Source organism: Sorex fumeus, unplaced genomic scaffold, assembly GCF_029834395.1.
Source record: "Sorex fumeus unplaced genomic scaffold, SorFum_2.1 ptg000030l, whole genome shotgun sequence".
Lineage (NCBI taxonomy): Eukaryota > Metazoa > Chordata > Mammalia > Eulipotyphla > Soricidae > Sorex > Sorex fumeus.
In genome coordinates, this window is record NW_026606087.1 from 402,735 (window position 1) to 421,655 (window position 18,921).

General features: G+C 41.5%; 1 protein-coding gene across 1 annotated transcript in view; it reads left to right on the top strand.

The window, feature by feature from the left end:
* The window catches only part of PIK3C2A (phosphatidylinositol-4-phosphate 3-kinase catalytic subunit type 2 alpha), a 106,561-nt gene that overhangs the window by 13,168 nt on the left and 74,472 nt on the right, over positions 1–18,921 (top strand). The window contains exon 2 of the mRNA XM_056115902.1: positions 11,093–12,219. Within this exon, the coding sequence (XP_055971877.1) occupies positions 11,149–12,219 (1,071 nt within the window). The 5' untranslated portion in view covers positions 11,093–11,148. The remainder of the gene's footprint in view (positions 1–11,092; positions 12,220–18,921) is intronic.

Here is an 18,921-nt window from a genome sequence, read left to right on the forward strand (position 1 = left end):
GAGGGACTCTAGTTAGCGCCTGAGGGAAACAAATGAATGGCTCCCTGTAGGGAGATCGTGATAAGGGAAACATTGGCTGGGGTGTATTGGATGAGGATCCCTGAAGCAGCCCTGACTGCAGGCTTTAGGGAGCTTGCTTCTGTGTGAATAGCCCCAACCTGTGAATGTCCCTGACTCTGCCTACCCACTGTACTACACAGTTTGCTAGAGGGGATTAAAAAACACAGTTCACACAGTTTGCTAGATTAAAAAACACAGTTCACACAGTTTGCTAGATTAAAAAAAAGTCATGTCATTTTTTTTTTTTTGCTATATACTCCATAGATATGAAATGTTTCGGTAGCAAATTCTTCAGCGGTAGGGCGTTTGCCTTGCACACAGCCAACATGGCCGACCCGAGTTCGATTCCTCCGCCCCTCTCGGAGAGCCCAGCAAGCTACCGAGAGTATTCCATATGCCAGACACAGTAACAACAAAGTCTCCAATGGAGACGTTACTGGGCCCGCTCGAGCAAATCGATGAACAATGGGAGGGCCTTTACTTTACTTTACCAGAGTTGGTAGGGAGGGAGGTATAGGGAGTTTAGAATATTCTTTGTTTTGCTTTGTAGTACCAGGGATTGAACCTAGGGCCTAACACATGCAAGGGATGCGCCTCATCTCTGAAGTACATCCCTGTCCCCCTTTTGTTGTTGCTGTTGTGATGGTGGTGATCATGATCCTGGTGTCTGTGGTGGAGCTGATGCTGAACATAGGCGATGTCAGCCCATGTTGCGTATATATTAGTATTATTTTTCTTGTTCATTGAGCGCAGTTGGTGCTTAGGGCCTATTCATACCTCAGGTGTGACCCCTGGCTCTGTCGGGTAAAGGGAACCATATGTAGTGATTCAAATAGGGTTACTGCATGCAAGGCAAATGCCTTAAATATATATATATATATGTGTGTGTGTGTGTGTGTGTATATATATATAAATATTTTTTTCTGTTTTACTATTTGCTTGCCATTTATATTTCTTGTAAGGGCGGATTGGGGCCATACCCTAAATACCCAAGATTTACTCCTGTCTCTGAACTCAGGGTCATGCTTGGGTGGTTCTCAGGAACCATATGTGTACCAGGGATCAAACCCAGTTTAGTTGTTTGCAGGCAAGTACCTTCACTCTTATACTGTCTCTCTGGACCCTGTTCATTTATTTATTTATTTAAATGAATCACCGTGAGATACAGTTATAGACTTACAAGCTCTCATGATTGCATCCCAGCCAAACAGTGTTCAAGTACCCATCCCTCCACCAGTGCCCATTCTCCACCACTAATGTTCCCAGTATCCCTCCTCCCACCCCTTGCCTCTGTGGCAGGCACATTCCCTCTTACTCTCTCTGTCCTTCCCTGTTCATTTTTTAAAATGGTGCTGGCAGTTGAACTCAGCACCTCACCACATGCAAGGCCAGTGCTCTGCGGCTCAGCCACATACTGGTATATATTTGGTATCTGTCTCTAGTTTGTTCATTTGTGTTGCTGTATGGAATTCCTTGAATGAGCAGTGATGAAAGTGTTTTACTATTTTTTTTTTATGTTTTGGTTTTTGGATCCTACTGGCAGTGCTCAGTCTTACTTCTGGCTCTGCACTCAGGGATTATTCCTACTAGTGCTTGGGTGCAGTGCTCGGTCTTACTTCTGGCTCTGCACTCAGGGATTATTCTTACTAGTGCTTGGGGAACCACATGGGATGCATGAGATTGAACTTGGTCAGTCACATGCAAGGCAAGTGCCCTACCTATTGTACTATCTCTCCAGCCCAGGATGAAATTTAAAAAATAAAAATAAATTCTTTCTTCTTGGTTCTCTGCATGTAACTTCTAAAACCCTTAGAATGTCTTGAGTTATTATGAGTTCCCTCCACCCCCAGACCCCTTAAGACTAATGTCTGGTGTCTAGAACCTCTAGATAGCTTCATGATGGTGACTGTTTGCCAGAAAGATAGGGCATGCTGAGGGGTTTGATGCTTCCACTCCCCTGGGAGTAGAGATAAAGAGGGAGTTTAGAGATTGAGTTAATCACCAGTAGCCAAAGAAATGATGCGTGTGTAATTTACATTTCCACAAAAATTCCTAAATGATAACTTTTAGGGTCTGGGGAATTTCTGGATTAGTGAACACTTTGAGATGCCAGGAAAGCTGCACTTCTTCAAAGATCATGGAACTTTCAGGTCTTCTACCCTAGTTTACCAAGACTACCCTGGTTTTGTCCTCAACATGTTTTCCATTTGACTCTTCCTGAGCACTGGAGATTGCTTGTGTTGTTGGGCCACACTTGGTGGTTTTCAGGGTTTCCTTCTGCCTCTCTCTCTCCTCAGAGGTCACTTGTGGCATGACTTGAGGTACCATATTGGCTTGGCCATGTGCTAAGCAAGCACCTTACCTGCTGTTCTATCTCCCTGGGTGCCTCCCCACCCCCTGTTTTGGGCATCATTTTAAAAATGAGTTCTTTGTTATGTCACTTGATCCCCTTTTATTCATCAGTTTACTCGAGCGGGTGCCAGTAACATCTCCATTCATCCCTGTTGCGTGCTAGCGTAGCCCAATGGCATCTGTTCGTTCTAGGAACATGCAGAGCCTCAAACCGATCATTCAGGGTCTTGACAAAGAAGTCTGACCATCTTGTAGGTGGGCATCCATGCGATCTTTTGACGTCCCGTGGAGTCCAGTCAGTAATGGCTCTAGTCCAGCAGTTGTCTGTAAACCTCATTACGTGTCCAGCCCATCTGATTTTTGATGCCTTGGCAAATGAGACAGTGTCCCTGACTCTTGAGCGTTGACGGAGATCAGAACTCCGGATTCTATCTCTCATTTGAGTGAATCGTGATATTCCAAGCATAGCTCTTTCGATTCCTCTTTGAGAGACCCGAATAGCATTCTCATCCTGTTTTCGTAGGGCCCAGGTCTCTGAGGTGTATGTTAATGCAGGAAGAACAGTGGAATCGAAGAGATGTGCTTGCGGCTGGAGGTTCTTTGTCCTCTTAGCTATTTCTTCGATGCTCTTGAAGGCGTTTCAAGCCGCTCTCTTCCTCCTGCGCAGCTCGGGTGCCAGGTCATTTGTCATGTTGACTTCTTGACCTAGGTACACATAGCTGTTGCATTCGGAGATGGTCATTCCGTTGAGAGCGAATGGGGCATCAGGAACAAGGCTGTTTCTCATAAACATTGTCTTCGTAAGATTCAGCTGTAGTCCGGCCTTTCCACACTCACGGTCGAAGTCGGTCAGCATTTGTGCCGCTTGGCTGATGTTTAGTGTTATTAGAACGAAGTCATCAGCAAAACAGAGGTGGTGTAGTTGCCAGCCATCTATCTTCACTCCCGTTCTTTCCCATTCCAGTCGTTGCATGATGTTATCGAGGGTGGCACTGAAGAGTTTTGGTGAAATGGTATCACCCTGCCAAACTCCTCTCTTGACATCAATGATTACTTCTTTGTAGAATGGTGAGATCCTGGTGGTGAATCTGTAATAGAGCTCACGAAGGATCCTGATGTATTGAGTTTGTACGCCCTGATTGGCTAGGGCTTCAATGACCACTTCCGTCTCAACAGAATTAAAGGCCTTCTTTAAATCAATGAACGTTAGACAGAGCGGCATCTTTGTTATGTATTAGTGAAAAATCAGCATCTCTAATATGATGATTTGGGTATCAAATTTTTTTTTTATTTTCTTCCATTTTGTTTTGGGGACGCAGTTCGTACTTGAAGATTGCTCCTAGCACTACTTGGGAAGTCATAGGGTGCAGGATATTGAACCTGGGCTTCCCAAATGCAAAACATGTACTCAACTCATTCTTTTGAACTTTCTCTTAAACTCATTGACATTTTTAAGGATTAGGTTATTCTTCTCTGTATTTTCGGCACCTAGAACAATGCCCGGTGCATTGTCTACACCTAGATTTACTGTGAGATGACTGCTAGATTTAGTACTGCTTGTTCCAAACCTTATTTTTATTATTATTGTTTTTTTTTAAATTTTGCACTTGCATATTTTCTTACAGCTCTTTTTTTTTTAATTGTTTCTGTTTTGGGGGCCACTCCTGGCGGTGCTCTATGGATCATGTAGTGCTGGAGAATGAACCTTGGCCTCAGACATGCAAGTATGATTAGCCCTTTGAACTGTGTCTCCAACCTGTACATAGATTCTCTAATGTGATATCCTTTATGCTAAGGTAATATAAAATTTTTGTATTTTCTTTAGGTATTAGGATATTTTGGTTAGCTTTGGGGGCCGTAACTGACTGTGTTTGGGGGACTGTGTGGTGCTGGGGATTGAGTTGGTGCTCCTGCATGTGTGTGCTCCAGTCCTGTGGCAATCCCCTGGCCCCCGTGCCTGGATCTGGCAGTGCTGAGGCCTCAAGGATGATGCTGGAGGCTTACAGGGGCATATGTGATGCAGAAGCTTGGATTTCGGTGCCTGGCATGCCCCTCTGGCCTCGTTTCAGGGCTTTATACCCTTCCAAATATTTCTTGGTTATTATGGCTCCTTGAAATTTATTGCAAAGTGGCCCCTACCTGATTTCCAGTCTCCATGCTGTAATTCAATAGAAATATTACTTAATTCATGATATAATGAAAAGAAACAAGGAGGCTGAGTGATAGTACAGTGGGTAGGGCATTTGCCTTGCATGCGGCAGATGTGAGTTCAATTCCCGGCATCCCATATGGTTCCCCAGAGCACCACCAGAAGTAATTCCTGAGTGCAGAACCAGGAGTAACCCTTGAGCATTGCCAGGTGTCTCAAAGAACCCAAAAAAAAAAAGGAGGGATAAACATTTATTAATTCAGAAATAACAGAATTGAGGAATAATGTTGGTATCTACATTTGATAAGGTGAGTTTAGACATTTAATGATTCCAGGTAACTGTTGCCACTAAAATGTATCATAATGAATTAGCATTGGCTGAATTTTGTGAGCTATAACTTGTGGGCAGAGCATGTAACTTGTGCGCTTAAATTTCTTTATTTGTAAACTAGAGGTAATAATAGTAGCTACTAGCAGAAACTGTGAGGATTAAATTAGTACATTGCTTAAAGCTCTGTTTTTTTGCTTAACACACTGCTGGTGCTGCAATATGTATTAATTTACCATATTCACGTGTGAGTCACTGGAGGTACACACAGCCATCAAGACATTTAATAATAAGCTAAAAGCAATATATGATTACTACAATCTATAATTTTATTTAGTAATGGCATAATATTCAGTTCCATCAAAGTACCACAAATGACTTTTTTTTTTAGATTTGCCTTCGTTTTAGAAGAAAAATTAGTTATTGAGCTCATCATTATTTCTCCATTTTCTTAGGGCTTTTTGTTTTGTTTTGGGGCCACACCTACCGATGATCAGGGTACTTCTGGCTCTGCACCCAGGAGTCACTCCTGATGGTGCTTGGGGGGACGATATGAGATGTTGGGGATCAAATCTGAGTTAGCCATGTATAAGGCAAATGCCCTTCTTGCTGTACTATCACTCTGGCCCTGGTATTTTGACATTTAAGATCTAAGCAGTTTGATGGGTAACAGGACTTAATTATTTTCTTCATTTAAATTTATATTGTAAATGAAAGTCTACTACCGAAGACTAGGAGGTTAGGAGCTTTCAAATCAATTCTGGGTTTGGTTTGCAAATGATATTCAGAACTTAATAGTTTAACTGCCCGCTTTTGAAGAATTTAAGTATTTACAGAGTTCAGTTGTTACTGGGTTGTAACATGTTAATGTTTTTGGCAAATGGTATACAGTCATTATTCAGATACTAGTAATTGTTTTTACCAACTTGAATTAAAGGACCATTAGCTTTCAAATTTTCATGTTGGTATGTACAAATTTTCCTACATTAATATGTAAAAAATTATTTCCTGCTAAATGTCATCAAGTGGAGATTTTATTTTAAAAAATTAATGAAGCATACCACTGTAAGAGTCCCAGAAAAATAACTGAAAACACAGGGTTACTTTTGGACAGACTTTTTGTTCTTGTTTGTTTTTGGAGGGTGCTCAGGGCTTACTCCTATCTCTGTGTGCAGGGGTCACTTTTGGCACGACTTGTAGGACCGAATTTGAATTGTCCGCACACTAGGAAAGCACCTCAGCTCCTGTACTTCACGCCAAGCAAATACTTAAATCGCTGATTGGCTGTATAATTGAGTATCTTTCTTTGTAAAGTGTTATTTTGTTTTAATCCTTTTGATTTTGTGAAAATTATATCCTAGTGTCCTTATTTAATAATAGGCAATTAAATTAAGCTCATATCTTTCATCATATGTCAAATCTTTATTGTCTGCGATATCTTAAAGGACTGTATAATAGCCCATTTGTTAAAAATACCTGTTTATTAAATTAACTTTTGTGTTTATTAAACAAGTTGCTTTTTTACTGTTGCAGGGAATAAAAAATGAGTAAATCAGTCCTCAGCATTTGAAAAGCTAAATTTTAGTTTGTTGATTAGGCACACAAAGTAAAAATTCTGATTTAATCAGGTAATTTTTAATTACAGTGGAAGAGAGCAATTTTTAACTAATAGAAGCAAAAAGATGGGAGAGCTTATTTTTATTTTAAAAATATTAAAGAAAATTTTTGTGGTCAAACCTCGCAGTAGTCAAGACTTATTCCTGACTCTGCACTCAGGGATCACTCCTGCCAGGGCCTGGGGAACATATATGGGATTCCTGGGATTGAACCCAGATCAGCCATGTGCAAAACTAGCCCCCTGCCCATGGGACTATCAGTCAGGCCCTGAATAGAGGCTGATTGATTTATATAGTTGAAATAACTGACTTGGTTATGGATTGAATAAAAAAATTTAATGTATTTTAATCTATCTCATTTCATTTATCTTTACTTTTGGTTTGGTAATTCCTAGGTAATATCAATAAGTAGGGGGTAACCTTGGTAGCTCTATAGTAGTTTCAGGCTTATACCCTATCAGCTTAGTTACACCAATGATAAACTCTCCAAATTTCAGAATCCCTTGGCTCATTTGTCCCTATGCTGTTCTTTATCCAGTGTACGAATTCCTACTCTGAACCTTGTTCATGGGCCTCTTGGAGTTCCCTGATGTTTGGGTTTTCGTTAGTCTCCGGCTACCACCACATGTGTGTTGTCAGTCCTTGTGCTTCGTACCTGATGCTGGGCTGCTTGTACTGTACCTCAGTGGCTCACTCTCGTCCTGGCTTTCCTTAGATTCAGGCCATTACCATGTGTATGTGGGTGAAACTCCTGTGCTCAGTACCTTGTCACTGCCTGGGTGTAAGAGCCCTGCCTGATTCTGCCTAACGTGGGCGTGTCCTGATTCTGCAATCATTCTGGGCGTAGGTGAATCTGTTGAGAGAAAGATCCTATCTGGGGGCTTCCTTTTATTTGCTATCATCTCCCACCCCTAGCCATCCTATTATGTTTTGATTGAATAACTAATTCACCTCCTGCTGGATCACATTAACCAAACTGGATCCTTTGGAGTTGGAATGGAGAGGATGGGGAGAGAGGATGGTCCAGCTCTTGTCCAAACTCAATGAAATCAAAAGGAGTTTTTTTTTTTTTTAAATAAGTAGTTTTTAAAATTGTGATTGTAGATTCTGCTATAAGAAGAAAGGAGGCTGAGCAGATCAAAAAAAAAGCAACACAATAGAAAGTATTTAAATAAATTAAAATATTTAGTTGAGCTGAAAGATGAATTCTGATAGTTGCTTAATACAGGAGGATGTATTTGAATTGCACCCTGAAGGACAAGCTTAATTTTTCCAAGGCAGAATAAATAAAGAAAGACTTTCTAGGTCACCTATTTAAAATGCTTGGCAGTGAAAAAGAAAAAAGAGAAACTACTAAAGTCTAAAAGGAAATGTTAAGATTTTCACTGGGGAGATGGCTCAAAGGATTAGAGCACATGCTTTGCATGTGGGAGGCCCCAGTTCAAGTCCCAGTACTTGATAGTCCCTGGACCATTGCCAGGAGCAACCCCTGAGGTCCACCGGGTGTGGACAAAAAAAAAATTCAAAATAAACAGGATTTTCCCCCCTTCATCATGAAGAAAAGTTGAACTTTTATTTTATTTTCCTGGCTTTTTTGAGCCATACCCAGCTGTGCTCAGGAATCACTCCTGGCAGGGCTTGGGGGACCATACGCAAAGCTGAGGATCAAATCCTGGTCAGCCGTGTCCAGGGCAAACTCCCTACTGATGTACTCTCTCCGCCTGCAAACTGAACATTTTTATGGTAGCCAAGCAGAAGCAACTTAAATGCAATTTTTCTTTTTGTTTATAAAGAGAAAGGTAGCTGCTCGTGCTGAGGACAAGTTTAGGAAAGTGATGGTGGCCGTGGAGCATAGCATACAGAAATTCATGTAAAGCATGTTTTAGGACAGCATCAGACTTGTCTTTCTAAAAGGAGAAAAGGTTTCTAGTTATCCTTTTTTGCTCTGTAGCTTGTGATTTCAAAATTATTTGGTGGATTAGCAGTTTGGCTTGAACTCAGGCTGGATTACTGCTTTTACTGATAAAAGCCTTGAGTCCCTTACATGGCAGTGGTCATTTGGGCTGTGGACACACAGTTTAAGGTTATGGTTTTACTTACATTTTTGGTTGTTGGGCATCTCATTTCAGGTATTCATAATCTGTGAACTTTTGCATATAGTATTTGGCTACACTTAAAGGAAAAGCAGAAATAGTAAAGCCTCATTAAAACGAGGCTTTGAATTCCCAGAGTCTTCTTTCACATTCTTTTGGTTAAAGCAAGTCACAAGATCAGTTTAGATTGAGTGGAGAAATAGAAGCTACATTTTATGTAGTTAATTAATTTATTTTGCCTTTTGGGTCACACCCAGCGATGCTCAGGAGTTACTCCTGGCTCTGCACTCGCGAATTACTTCTGGAGGTGCTCAGGGGACCATATGGGATGCTGGGAATCGAACGTGGGTCAGCCGTGTGCAAGGCAGACACCCTTCCTGCTGTGCTATCACTCCAGCCCCTAGACATTTTAAAACCAACATTTTAATAAAATAAACTATAGATTTTCATTTCAAAAGAGACTGTACTGGTATGGGAAGAATTTGTGCCCATTCTCCCAATTCCCAATGGTTTATTGTGAAAATTTTCACACAAGTGACCAATTTTAGGAATTTAAAATTTTAAAGTACCCAAATACCAACTACCTAAATCCTACTACTATTTTCCTATACATACTTTATCATGTCTAGTTCTCCCTCTCGGAGAACCCGGCAAGCTACCAAGAGTATCCTGCCCACAAAGCTGGAGCCTGGCAAGCTCCCCATGGCGTATTCGATATGCTAAAAACAGTAACAATAATGGGTCTTATTCCCCTGACACTGAAAGAGACTCCAGTGTGGCACCCTTGGGAAGGACGAGTAAAGAGAGGCTGCTAAAATCTCAGGGCTAGGATGAAAGGAGACATTATTGGCACCCTCTCGAGCAAATCGATGAACAACAGGATGATAGTGATACAGTGATATTTTATCATGTAATTCACCTTCTACTATCAATTCATACTTTAAAAAAATGTATTTCAGAGACTGGGGAGATAGTTCAGTATGTAGGGCAATCACTGCAATCCTATACGGTTTCCTAGCATCACCAGTAGTAATTTTTAAGTGCAGAATCAAGAGTAACCAGAGCTCCACTGGGTGCGGCCCACCCCTTCCCCAATGTATTTCAGTATAAATCATAGGCATCAGTACTTTCCTTTAAGTACTTGATACATTGTTAGCAAGACAGTATTCTTATTTGTGATACTGTGATGAATCCCATGTATTTACGTATTTGAAGTATGTACTGTGTTCTACCTGGGCTGGAGTGATAGTAGAGTGGTAGGGCATTTGCCTTGCATGCGGCTGGCCTGGCCTACCCGGGTTCGATTCCTCCACCCCTCTCAGAGAGCCTGGCAAGCTGCCAAGAGTATCTCGCCCACACAGCAAAGCCTGGCAAGCTACCCATGATGTATTCGATATGCCAAACACAGTAACAACAAGTCTCACAATGGAGATGTTACTGGGCCCACTCAAGCAAAATCGATGAACAACGGGAGGACAGTGCTACTGTGTTCTACCAGTATGTCACATCTCTGGCCCTGAAGTTTAGAATTTTTTTCTTGGGGCAGGGGGCTAGAGGGTGGGGGGTGGGGACAGACTGGTACTGTTCAGAATTTATTCCCAGCTCTGTGCTCAGGGATTCACTCCAGTCAGTGACTGGAGACCATATGTAGTACTGTAGATCAAACTGGCATTGACATGCAGAGCAAGTGCCCGAATACTTGTACTCCTTCATCTGGGGGGCGGGAGGGGCCCATACCTAGTTTAGGGGCTATTCTTGGCTCTGATTGAAGGGGGTCACTCCTGGTGGAGTATATCATGGGATTGTATGGGATCCCAGGGATTGAACTGGGTCCCCCCTATATAAAGTCCTTTCTCTGGCTTGCTGTGAATAGGTCAGCCACTTAATACTGAAAATTGCCAGAAGTACTACTAGTTAATAGTAGTGTTGGTGACAACTGAAGTGGCAGCTGCTTGACTTCATTTATTATGTTCACTTTCCTGGTAATATCATGCATGTTTCAGCATCTCCTTTAACCCACAAGTGAATAAGATACTTTAAAAATACTCCTTTTGTATTTCCCCTGTTCATTTCTTGAAATCTTTCTCTTATATTTAATGTATTAAAGTGCCTTTAAATCCTAAATCAGGGTCAGTGAGATGATACAGAGTGTAGTGTGCTTTCCTTGCATGTGGCCGGCCCAGGTTCAATCCCTGGCACCACCTATGGTCCCTGGGTACACCATGAGTACAGAATACAGAAAAAGGGGTAAGTCATTTAGTACAGGTGGGTCTGTCTCCCAAAATGGGAAAAAAAATTATCTGAGATAGGTAGCACTGTAGCACTGTCCTCCTGTTGTTCATCGATTTGCTCAAGCGGGTACCAGTAATGTCTCCATTGTGAGACTTGTTACTGTTTTTGCCATATCAAAAACATCATGGGGAGCTTGCCAGGCTTTGAGATGGGTAGCAAACAAAATAAATTTATTAAAAATCTACTTGTTATTTTTTTATAGGTCTTTATATTTTGGAAGCTACAAGATTCGAAGAAAGTTTGGTCTTTCAAGTGGTCATGGCTCAGATTTCCAGCAATAGTGGATTTAAGCAGTGTTCATCTTCACATCTGGAACACACAAGAACAAAAGAGGTAGACAAAGAAGAAGCATTACAGATGGAAGCAGAGGCTTTGGCTAAACTGCAAAGGGATAGACAAGTCACTGATAATCCAGCGGGCTTCACGTTGTCAAATAGCACCAAACAAAAAGCACAAGTTTATAACAAACAGGATGATCTCATGGTGTTTCCTGAATCAGACACCCAAAAAAGAGCAGTGGATATTGATGTCGAAAAGCTCACCCAAGCAGAACTGGAGAAACTATTGCTGGACGACAGTTTCGAGACTAGGAGAACACCTGTCTTGCCAGTCACTCCTGTTCTGAGCCCTTCATTTTCAGCACAGCTCTATCTTAGACCAGCTCTTCAGAGAGGACAGTGGCCACCTGGATTGTCTGGACCTGCCACTTACACTTTACCTTCTATTTATCCGTCAACTTACAGTAGTAAACAGACTGCATTCCAGAATGGCTTAAGTCCCGGGATGCCCACCACTTTTCCTTCTAACGAGCCATTATATTTAAGTCTTCCGGGACAGTCTCCGTACTTTTCATATCCTTTGACACCAGCCGCTCCTTTTCATCCACAAGCAAGCTTACCTATCTACCGCCCAGTGGTCAGTCCTGACATGGCAAAGCTGTTTGACAAAATAGCTAGCACCTCCGAATTTTTAAAAAATGGAAAAGCCAGGACTGATTTGGAGATCAATTCAAAAGCTACAATGAGCAATCTTCAGGTATCTCCGAAGTCTGAAGATATTAGTAAATTTGACTGGTTAGACTTGGATCCTCTCAGTAAGCCGAAGGTAGACAATGTGGAAGTGTTGGAACATGAAGAAGAGAAAATTGTGTCCGGTTTGCTAGCGGAGGATCCCTGGGAGGCTGTTCTTCTTGAAGAGAGATCACTAGCAAATAGTAACCATGAAAGAAAGGTGAATGGAAAATCTCTTTCTGGAGCAACTGTAACAAGAAGCCAATCTTTAAATATTCGAACAACTCAGCTTACAAAAGTCCAGGGCCAAATATCTCAGGTAAAGTGTTTTTTTGCTAACTTTTCAAATATAGTGACTTAATAGAATTCTTATTTACATGTACAATATAGTAAGACTTTTAAATTTTAAATCTTGTTTCTTTGCTCTTGTGTGTTATGGGTCTTAGGTTATGTGACAGGGGATTAAATGTTTAGTTGAAAAATGCTTGTATTAATATTTTCTTTTCTTGGATTGTAAATAAACCCTCTGATCTAGGCTCTGATTGTTATTGAGAGACACTTAGGCTAATCTTTGTCGTGTCTCATTTTTTTTTAAGGTAAAGGTAAAGGCAGGTAAAGGCCCTCCCGTTGATCGTCGATTTGCTCGAGCGGGCCCAGTAACGTCTCCATTGGAGACTTTGTTGTTACTGTGTCTGGCATATCGAATACTCTCGGTAGCTTGCCGGGCTCTCCGAGAGGGGCGGAGGAATCGAACTTGGGTTGGCCATGTTGGCCGCTTGTAAGGCGAACGCCCTACCCGCTGTGCTATTTTCGGCAAATAGGAATTTTGGTTTTGAATTCTGTTTTAGAAATTCTCATGTACACTATTCTTTTTTTGTTTGTTTGTTTTGTTTTTGGCCCACACCTGGCAATGCTCAAGGATTATTCCTGGCTCTGCATACAGGAATTATTCCTGACCTTGTTTCAGGGACCATATGGGATGCTGAATCAGCCATATGCAAGGCAAGCACCCTACCCGCTGTACTGTTTCTCCAGCTCCTCATGTGCATTCCTTTTAACTGTGAATGACAGATGCCTCTGAAAAGGGAGAAAAGCCCTGTTCTTGGTGGAGGTGGTGTTTGAGTCACACCCAGAGGTGCTCCGGAGTTACTCCCAGCTCTTTGCTTAGTGGTCCCAGTGATGAAACCTACACCTCCTACAAACAGAGCATGCGCTTAGGCTATTGAACTCTCTCTCAGACCCAAGAGCCCTTTTTATTAAAATTTGGGTAGGGGATTAGGTCATTCCTGGTGATGCTCAGGGCTTACTCTGGACTCTGTGCAGAGGGATCATACTACTGGTGATCCTTGGAGGACTGTATGCAGTGCTGGGGACAGCTGCAAGCAAGACGAGTCTCTTAACCCCTGTTCTATCTCTCCAGCATCCAAGAGTTCTTTTAAAAGGACTTTCCTTAAAGGCCTATATTAATAAAAGGGAAGAATACTGATGTCTTTATTTTTTTGCCGGGAGGGTGAGGGGTAGGGCAGGGTTAGGGTATGTTTGCTGAGGGATCAAATCTGGGTCTTATACATACTAGGCATGTAAAACGTGAAGAATAGAACTATTGGATCTAAGTTTGATTGTCAGCATTGCCCATCCTTAACAGCTCTGTATCGCCAGCCCTCGTATCTAAACATCAGGTCCAGCAGAGCACTGTGAGGAGTATCCCCTGAATCCTCAGGTCTTGAGATTGAACTGCATGCTAGACCTCAGGTTTCCCTGGACACCACTTGGGAGGCCCACCTCCCACTGTCCCCCTCCCCAGCCCCCAAAACTAATGATAGAATAAGTTGTTTCAGAAATAACAGGCTTCCTGCTATAAAGAAATTTCAAATATAGGTCAAGGAATGAGGTTCCCAGATAAAGTTGTGTGTTTGTGTTCTGCAGAACTTAGGCCTATGAAGTCCTAGTTTTGTAGGTGTTAGTAGGAGGGTCTTGGTAAGCAAATGGCAGTATAGTGTTAGTAGAAAAGTAGAACTGTGTCTTTTAAAGTTTTCTTAAGATGATTCCAATGTAGTCAACATGTTTTCTTGGACTTCTTCACTATATGAGTTTGTTTTTCTGGACCATACCCAAAGGTGCTCAGGACTTAACTCCTGGCTCTGCACTTAGTGATCACTCCTGGTGGGGCACAGGCGTCCTTTTGGGGCACTGGGGATTGAACCTGGTTGGCCCTGAGCAAGACAAGGGCTGCCAGCTGTACTATTTCTCTGGCTCCTTCACTGGATGACTTAAAAATGTCTTCATATCTCAGGAACTATGAAGTTGGGAAGGAGACAAGACAAATAAATGTAAAAATAGAGTATCCTGGGAACTACGGGTTGCTATTTAAACTCCTAGCAGAGGTTGCTAGTGCTTTTGCTGCAAAACCTAGCTTTTTCTCCTTTAGATTGCTAACTTAAACAGTTTGTGTTTTCTCTTTTTTTTTTCTTTTGGTGGATACAAAAATGTAATATTTATGTATAATCTTTTCCTGCCCATATTTTGGGGCTATCCAGAACCTAGAGCCACTCTATGTGATGCTGAGCTGACCTGGCAGTTTGGTGCTCAGGGGCCACCCACCATAGCTCCACTTGTCAGTGCCAGGGGACCTTTCTGTGCTGGGGATTGAGCTCAGTCTCAAACTCAGAATACCTCTTGAACTACCTGCCCTGCCCTTGCCTGCTCAGTTTTAGTTTTAGTCCTTGAGCCATGTGGATATTTTCCTTTTAAAGGTGATTTTAGAAAGTGTCTTGCAGTGATAAAGAAAATAGGGTTTCTTAAAGTATTTGAGGAATTGGTCACTGGAGAGTTGCAGAGAACTAGTTGCTCAAGACTTTTGGAATTAGCTAGGATTCTGTGGCAAGATCAGTTTTAGTGAAGACATGTTCTTAGAATTTTAATGTGTAGGAGGAAAAATTAAGGAGTAACCAGAATACTTAGTTAAGAGAAATGCGTGTCAAAGCCAGGTAAGCAGAAAGAGCATGACTTGACCAGGGAGTTTAGCTGATCAGCTAGAGATCTGAGCTTGATTATGATAATGTGTAATGTCCACAACTTTACTAAAAGACAGTTTTTGGCTTAAGTGGCTTAGACCACTTGCTGAGGCTAAGGAGTCTTAACAGTAGCATGCCTGAGAAGGTATATAGTGGCTAATCATTCCATTTTATCCTGCTCCTATCAGAACTCTAATAATTATGTTTGGGTACCACATCTAAGAGTTCCACTAGAACAGTAAACTACAGTTATAATGTTCAAATCCAGAAGCTGTATCACTTAAGTCACTCCTGAAAAGATTAAAGATATTTTGCTTGAAGAGATTTATTATATTTTATTTCATTTTATTTGTCTGCAGTGGGGTAGGTGTCGGGGGTTGACAGCGTTTGGGTACTAAGTGATGCCATCGATTGAAATTGTGGTCAGCCACTTTAACCCCTGTTCTGTCTTTATGGCCCCAACCCTTCTCCCCCTTATGTTTGTGATTTGTGCCACACCTGGCATTACTCAGAGGCAGCTCCTGACTCTGTACTTGGGGACCATTCCTGGTGGTACTTGGGGGACCAAGTGGTGTTAAGGCTTGAATCTGGACCTTCTACTTGCGGAGTGTTCACTCTGACCTGTTGAACTATTTCTCCTACCCCATTAAGAGAGAAGTTTAATTGGAGACAAATCTCTCTCTGGATCTGAGTTTCTTCATCCATGAAATAAAGTTGGTTAGGCAGGATGCTTTCTGAGATTGCATTTAGGAATTTCAGGTTTGGAAAGCAGCCACGTAAGAGAGAAAGTAGCCTTCTTTTAATTTACTTTAAAATTGAAATTTTCATTTAATTTCTTAAATCAAGGAGAATATCTGAAAATCACAGTATTCTTGTTAAATGTGATAGAAAACTGATGAACTACAGTTTTCAATATATTAAATTATTGTATACTTGATTTTAATAGCAGATCTTGAAAGTCAAACTTCACTTACTAGTCTAAAATTTAGCAAATCCTATTTAAAAAAATTTCTCTGTAAGTTAATAAATTAATTTTAGTAACTTAATTTTAAACTATGGTTGCTAGTGCCAAGAATGTGTCTCAGCAGTGGAGCACATTCTCTTGTGTGAGTTCCCGTGCTCTGTCTCCAGCACCTGAAAGGAAAATAAACGATGAAGCCCAGCATCCCCATATGTGAAACAGGGTCCAGGGGAGAAAGAAAATTCAAGGAGACTGTCATAGTTGAATCTGGATAATAGGAACATAGAAATAGTAATTTATTTTATAATGTAGCCTTTCAGGTTGTAAATTATTGGTGGCCTTCTATTATAAGTTTGGAATCACTTTTAGAATAGATTTTTATCTGAGAAGTTCTAAACTCTTTCATTAACATCAAGATTTTATCATTTCGTTTATATTCAAGATGGTAAATATTTGGTTTCATTTCGGTCAAAAAGCAAAATGAACAAAACTCTTGCAGTAGATTAATATTAGAAGTCTTTAGCATAAAATGTAAAAACTTCCATACTCCACTCATTTTTCTTTAAAAACTTTTCTGAGATTCATATTTTTTTGCTGGGAAATAAGATTGCAAAGACTACTTAATAATTTTACATCCTTAAGTATTTATTTCCTGAAAGATTTTGTGCTTTGTGGTAAAAACTCTGAAGGGTGTTTTTCTTCTCACTCAGCAAGCTTACTTCCTGTTTCCTTTTAGTCTCTTGTTTTGTTAATAATCTAAATACTTCAGTTTAAATTTTTTGTGTTTCAAAGGAGGGAAAGTCACAGTACTTAAAGTTGTCTGTTGGCAATTTAAGTCAAATCAAACATTTACAGGTACTTCAAATTTTTTAGTTAAAAGTTTTTTCTTTTTATTTTGGTAGACCAGACAGTCTTAATTATAAATTTAGTACTTTGAGAAGATATAAAAGATTATAATAATATATCTGTTTTGTAGTTTTGCAGATATCTGTCCATATTGATCGGATCTAAAAGTTGTAGTAACGGGGTGCTGGAGAGACAGGGCATTTGCCTTGCCTGTGGCTGACCCAGGTTTGGTCCCTGGCACCCCATATGGTTCCCCCTTGCACCACCCGGAGTAATTCCTGAGTACAGAGCCAGAAATAACACCCCTGAGCAATGCTGATTGTGACCCAGACCCTATCCCCACTTAAATAAAATCAAATAAAACAAGATATTGATACAGGGGCTTCACTGGCATATGGTTGACCCTGCTCTATCCCTGGCACTGCTGGCTAGGAGTGATCCCTGAGCATAGAGCCAGAATTTAGTCCTGAGCACTTATTGGCGGGGTACCCCCTACCCCTCAAAGGAAAAGAGAAATATTGATACTGTAATACTTATTTATTCTTTTTTGGGGGGGTTGGGACAGGGAGGAGGCAAGGAGACACACCCAGCTGTACTCAGGGCTTTCCCTTGGTTTTGTGCTCAGAGGCCACTCCTGGAGGTGTTCTGAGGACCAAATAGGGTGCTGGGGAGCAGACCCAAGTTCAAGGGCTAGAGCTATACTGCAGTGGTTAGGGTATTTGCCTTGCATGAGGCTGACCCAGGTTCAATTCCCAGCATTCCATATGGTCTCCTGAGCACTGCCAGGAACAATCCCTGAACATCACTGGGTGTGACTAAAAAGCAAAAAGGAAAACCTCAGATATCCAGGTCTCATCTTTTACTTTATGTCTTGTTTCTATTTCCTCAAACTCTTTTATCCTGTTACTCTTTAAGGAGTTTGTGCTTAGTGTTTTTCAGTTTCTCTGTGTCATTGTTTCTATCATGTTGCAGAACGTGTTTCTTATAATAATACTAAGGGTCAACCCTTTTTGCTCATTTGCAACAATTGACTGTGTCCTTTAAAATTCTATCTGTTGGGGCTGGAGCAATAGCACAGCAGGTAGGGCGTTTGCCTTGCATGCGGCCTACCCACGTTCGATTCCCAGCATCCCATATGCTACCCCGAGCACCGCCAGGAGTGATTCCTGAGTGCAGAGCTAGGAGTAACTCCTGAGCATTGCTGGGTATGACCCAAAAAGCAATAAATAAATAAAATAAAATAAAATTCTGTCTGTTGAGGATTGGAGAAATAATATAGTGGGTAGGGTACTTGTCTTGCACTCAGGTTTGCTTCCTGGAACTACATATTGTCCTCTGAGCTCCTACAGGAGTAAGCCCTTAGCGCAGATAGGTGTGGTCCCAAAACAAAATTTCCCCATTTTTTTGTTGCATTTATTTATTTTTTGTGGTACAGGGAGCACACCTGGTAGTGCTGAGGGATCACTTCTGGCAGGGCCCTGGGCACCCTGGAGAGTGCTAGGAATTGAACATTCACATTCGGGCCAAGCACCTTAGCCCACTGTACTCTCTTGGCCCCTGATTTATTCCTTTCCCCTGCCCCGTACACTTCATTTAAGCACCGTGGTTTAAAAAGTTGTTCATGCTGTTTTATTACAGGCATTCAGTATTCCAAACACCAATCCCACCACCACTGTCTCCTACCCTCCACCACTGTCTGCAGTTTTCCAAACCACCCCTCAAACCTGCCCCCACAGTAGGCCCACAATAATTTATTTTATGTTGCTTGTTACCAATAAATCGCTAACAGAATGATCAAAAATTTTTCCTTAGAACAAAAGTAGTGTAAATCGTTGTATCTCACCATGGAGATGTTAAGTCCTTGTGTGAGGGATTACAAATTAAGCCTTCTGTGTTAATGTTTTGTTAGTCAAGATTGGTTGGCTTCTACCTTACATCCCTTGGAATCTGGTACGCTGCTACTGCATTATCAGTGTTGTAGAGTTTTGTCGCGCCTGTGTGTGCCAGGAAATCCAGAATATTTAACAGCTGGAGTTAAATTTTGAACTGGGTGGCAACTTCGGGGTATGAATGAGACTGCTGGGGCTTTCAGAAGTACCTGGAGGTGGGGGGGGGGGGGGTAGCCCATCCAGACTTTGAGAAAACCTGGAGATTTCAGTCACAGAAACCTGTCCTGGCCTGAGTTCTCAGCCAATCAATT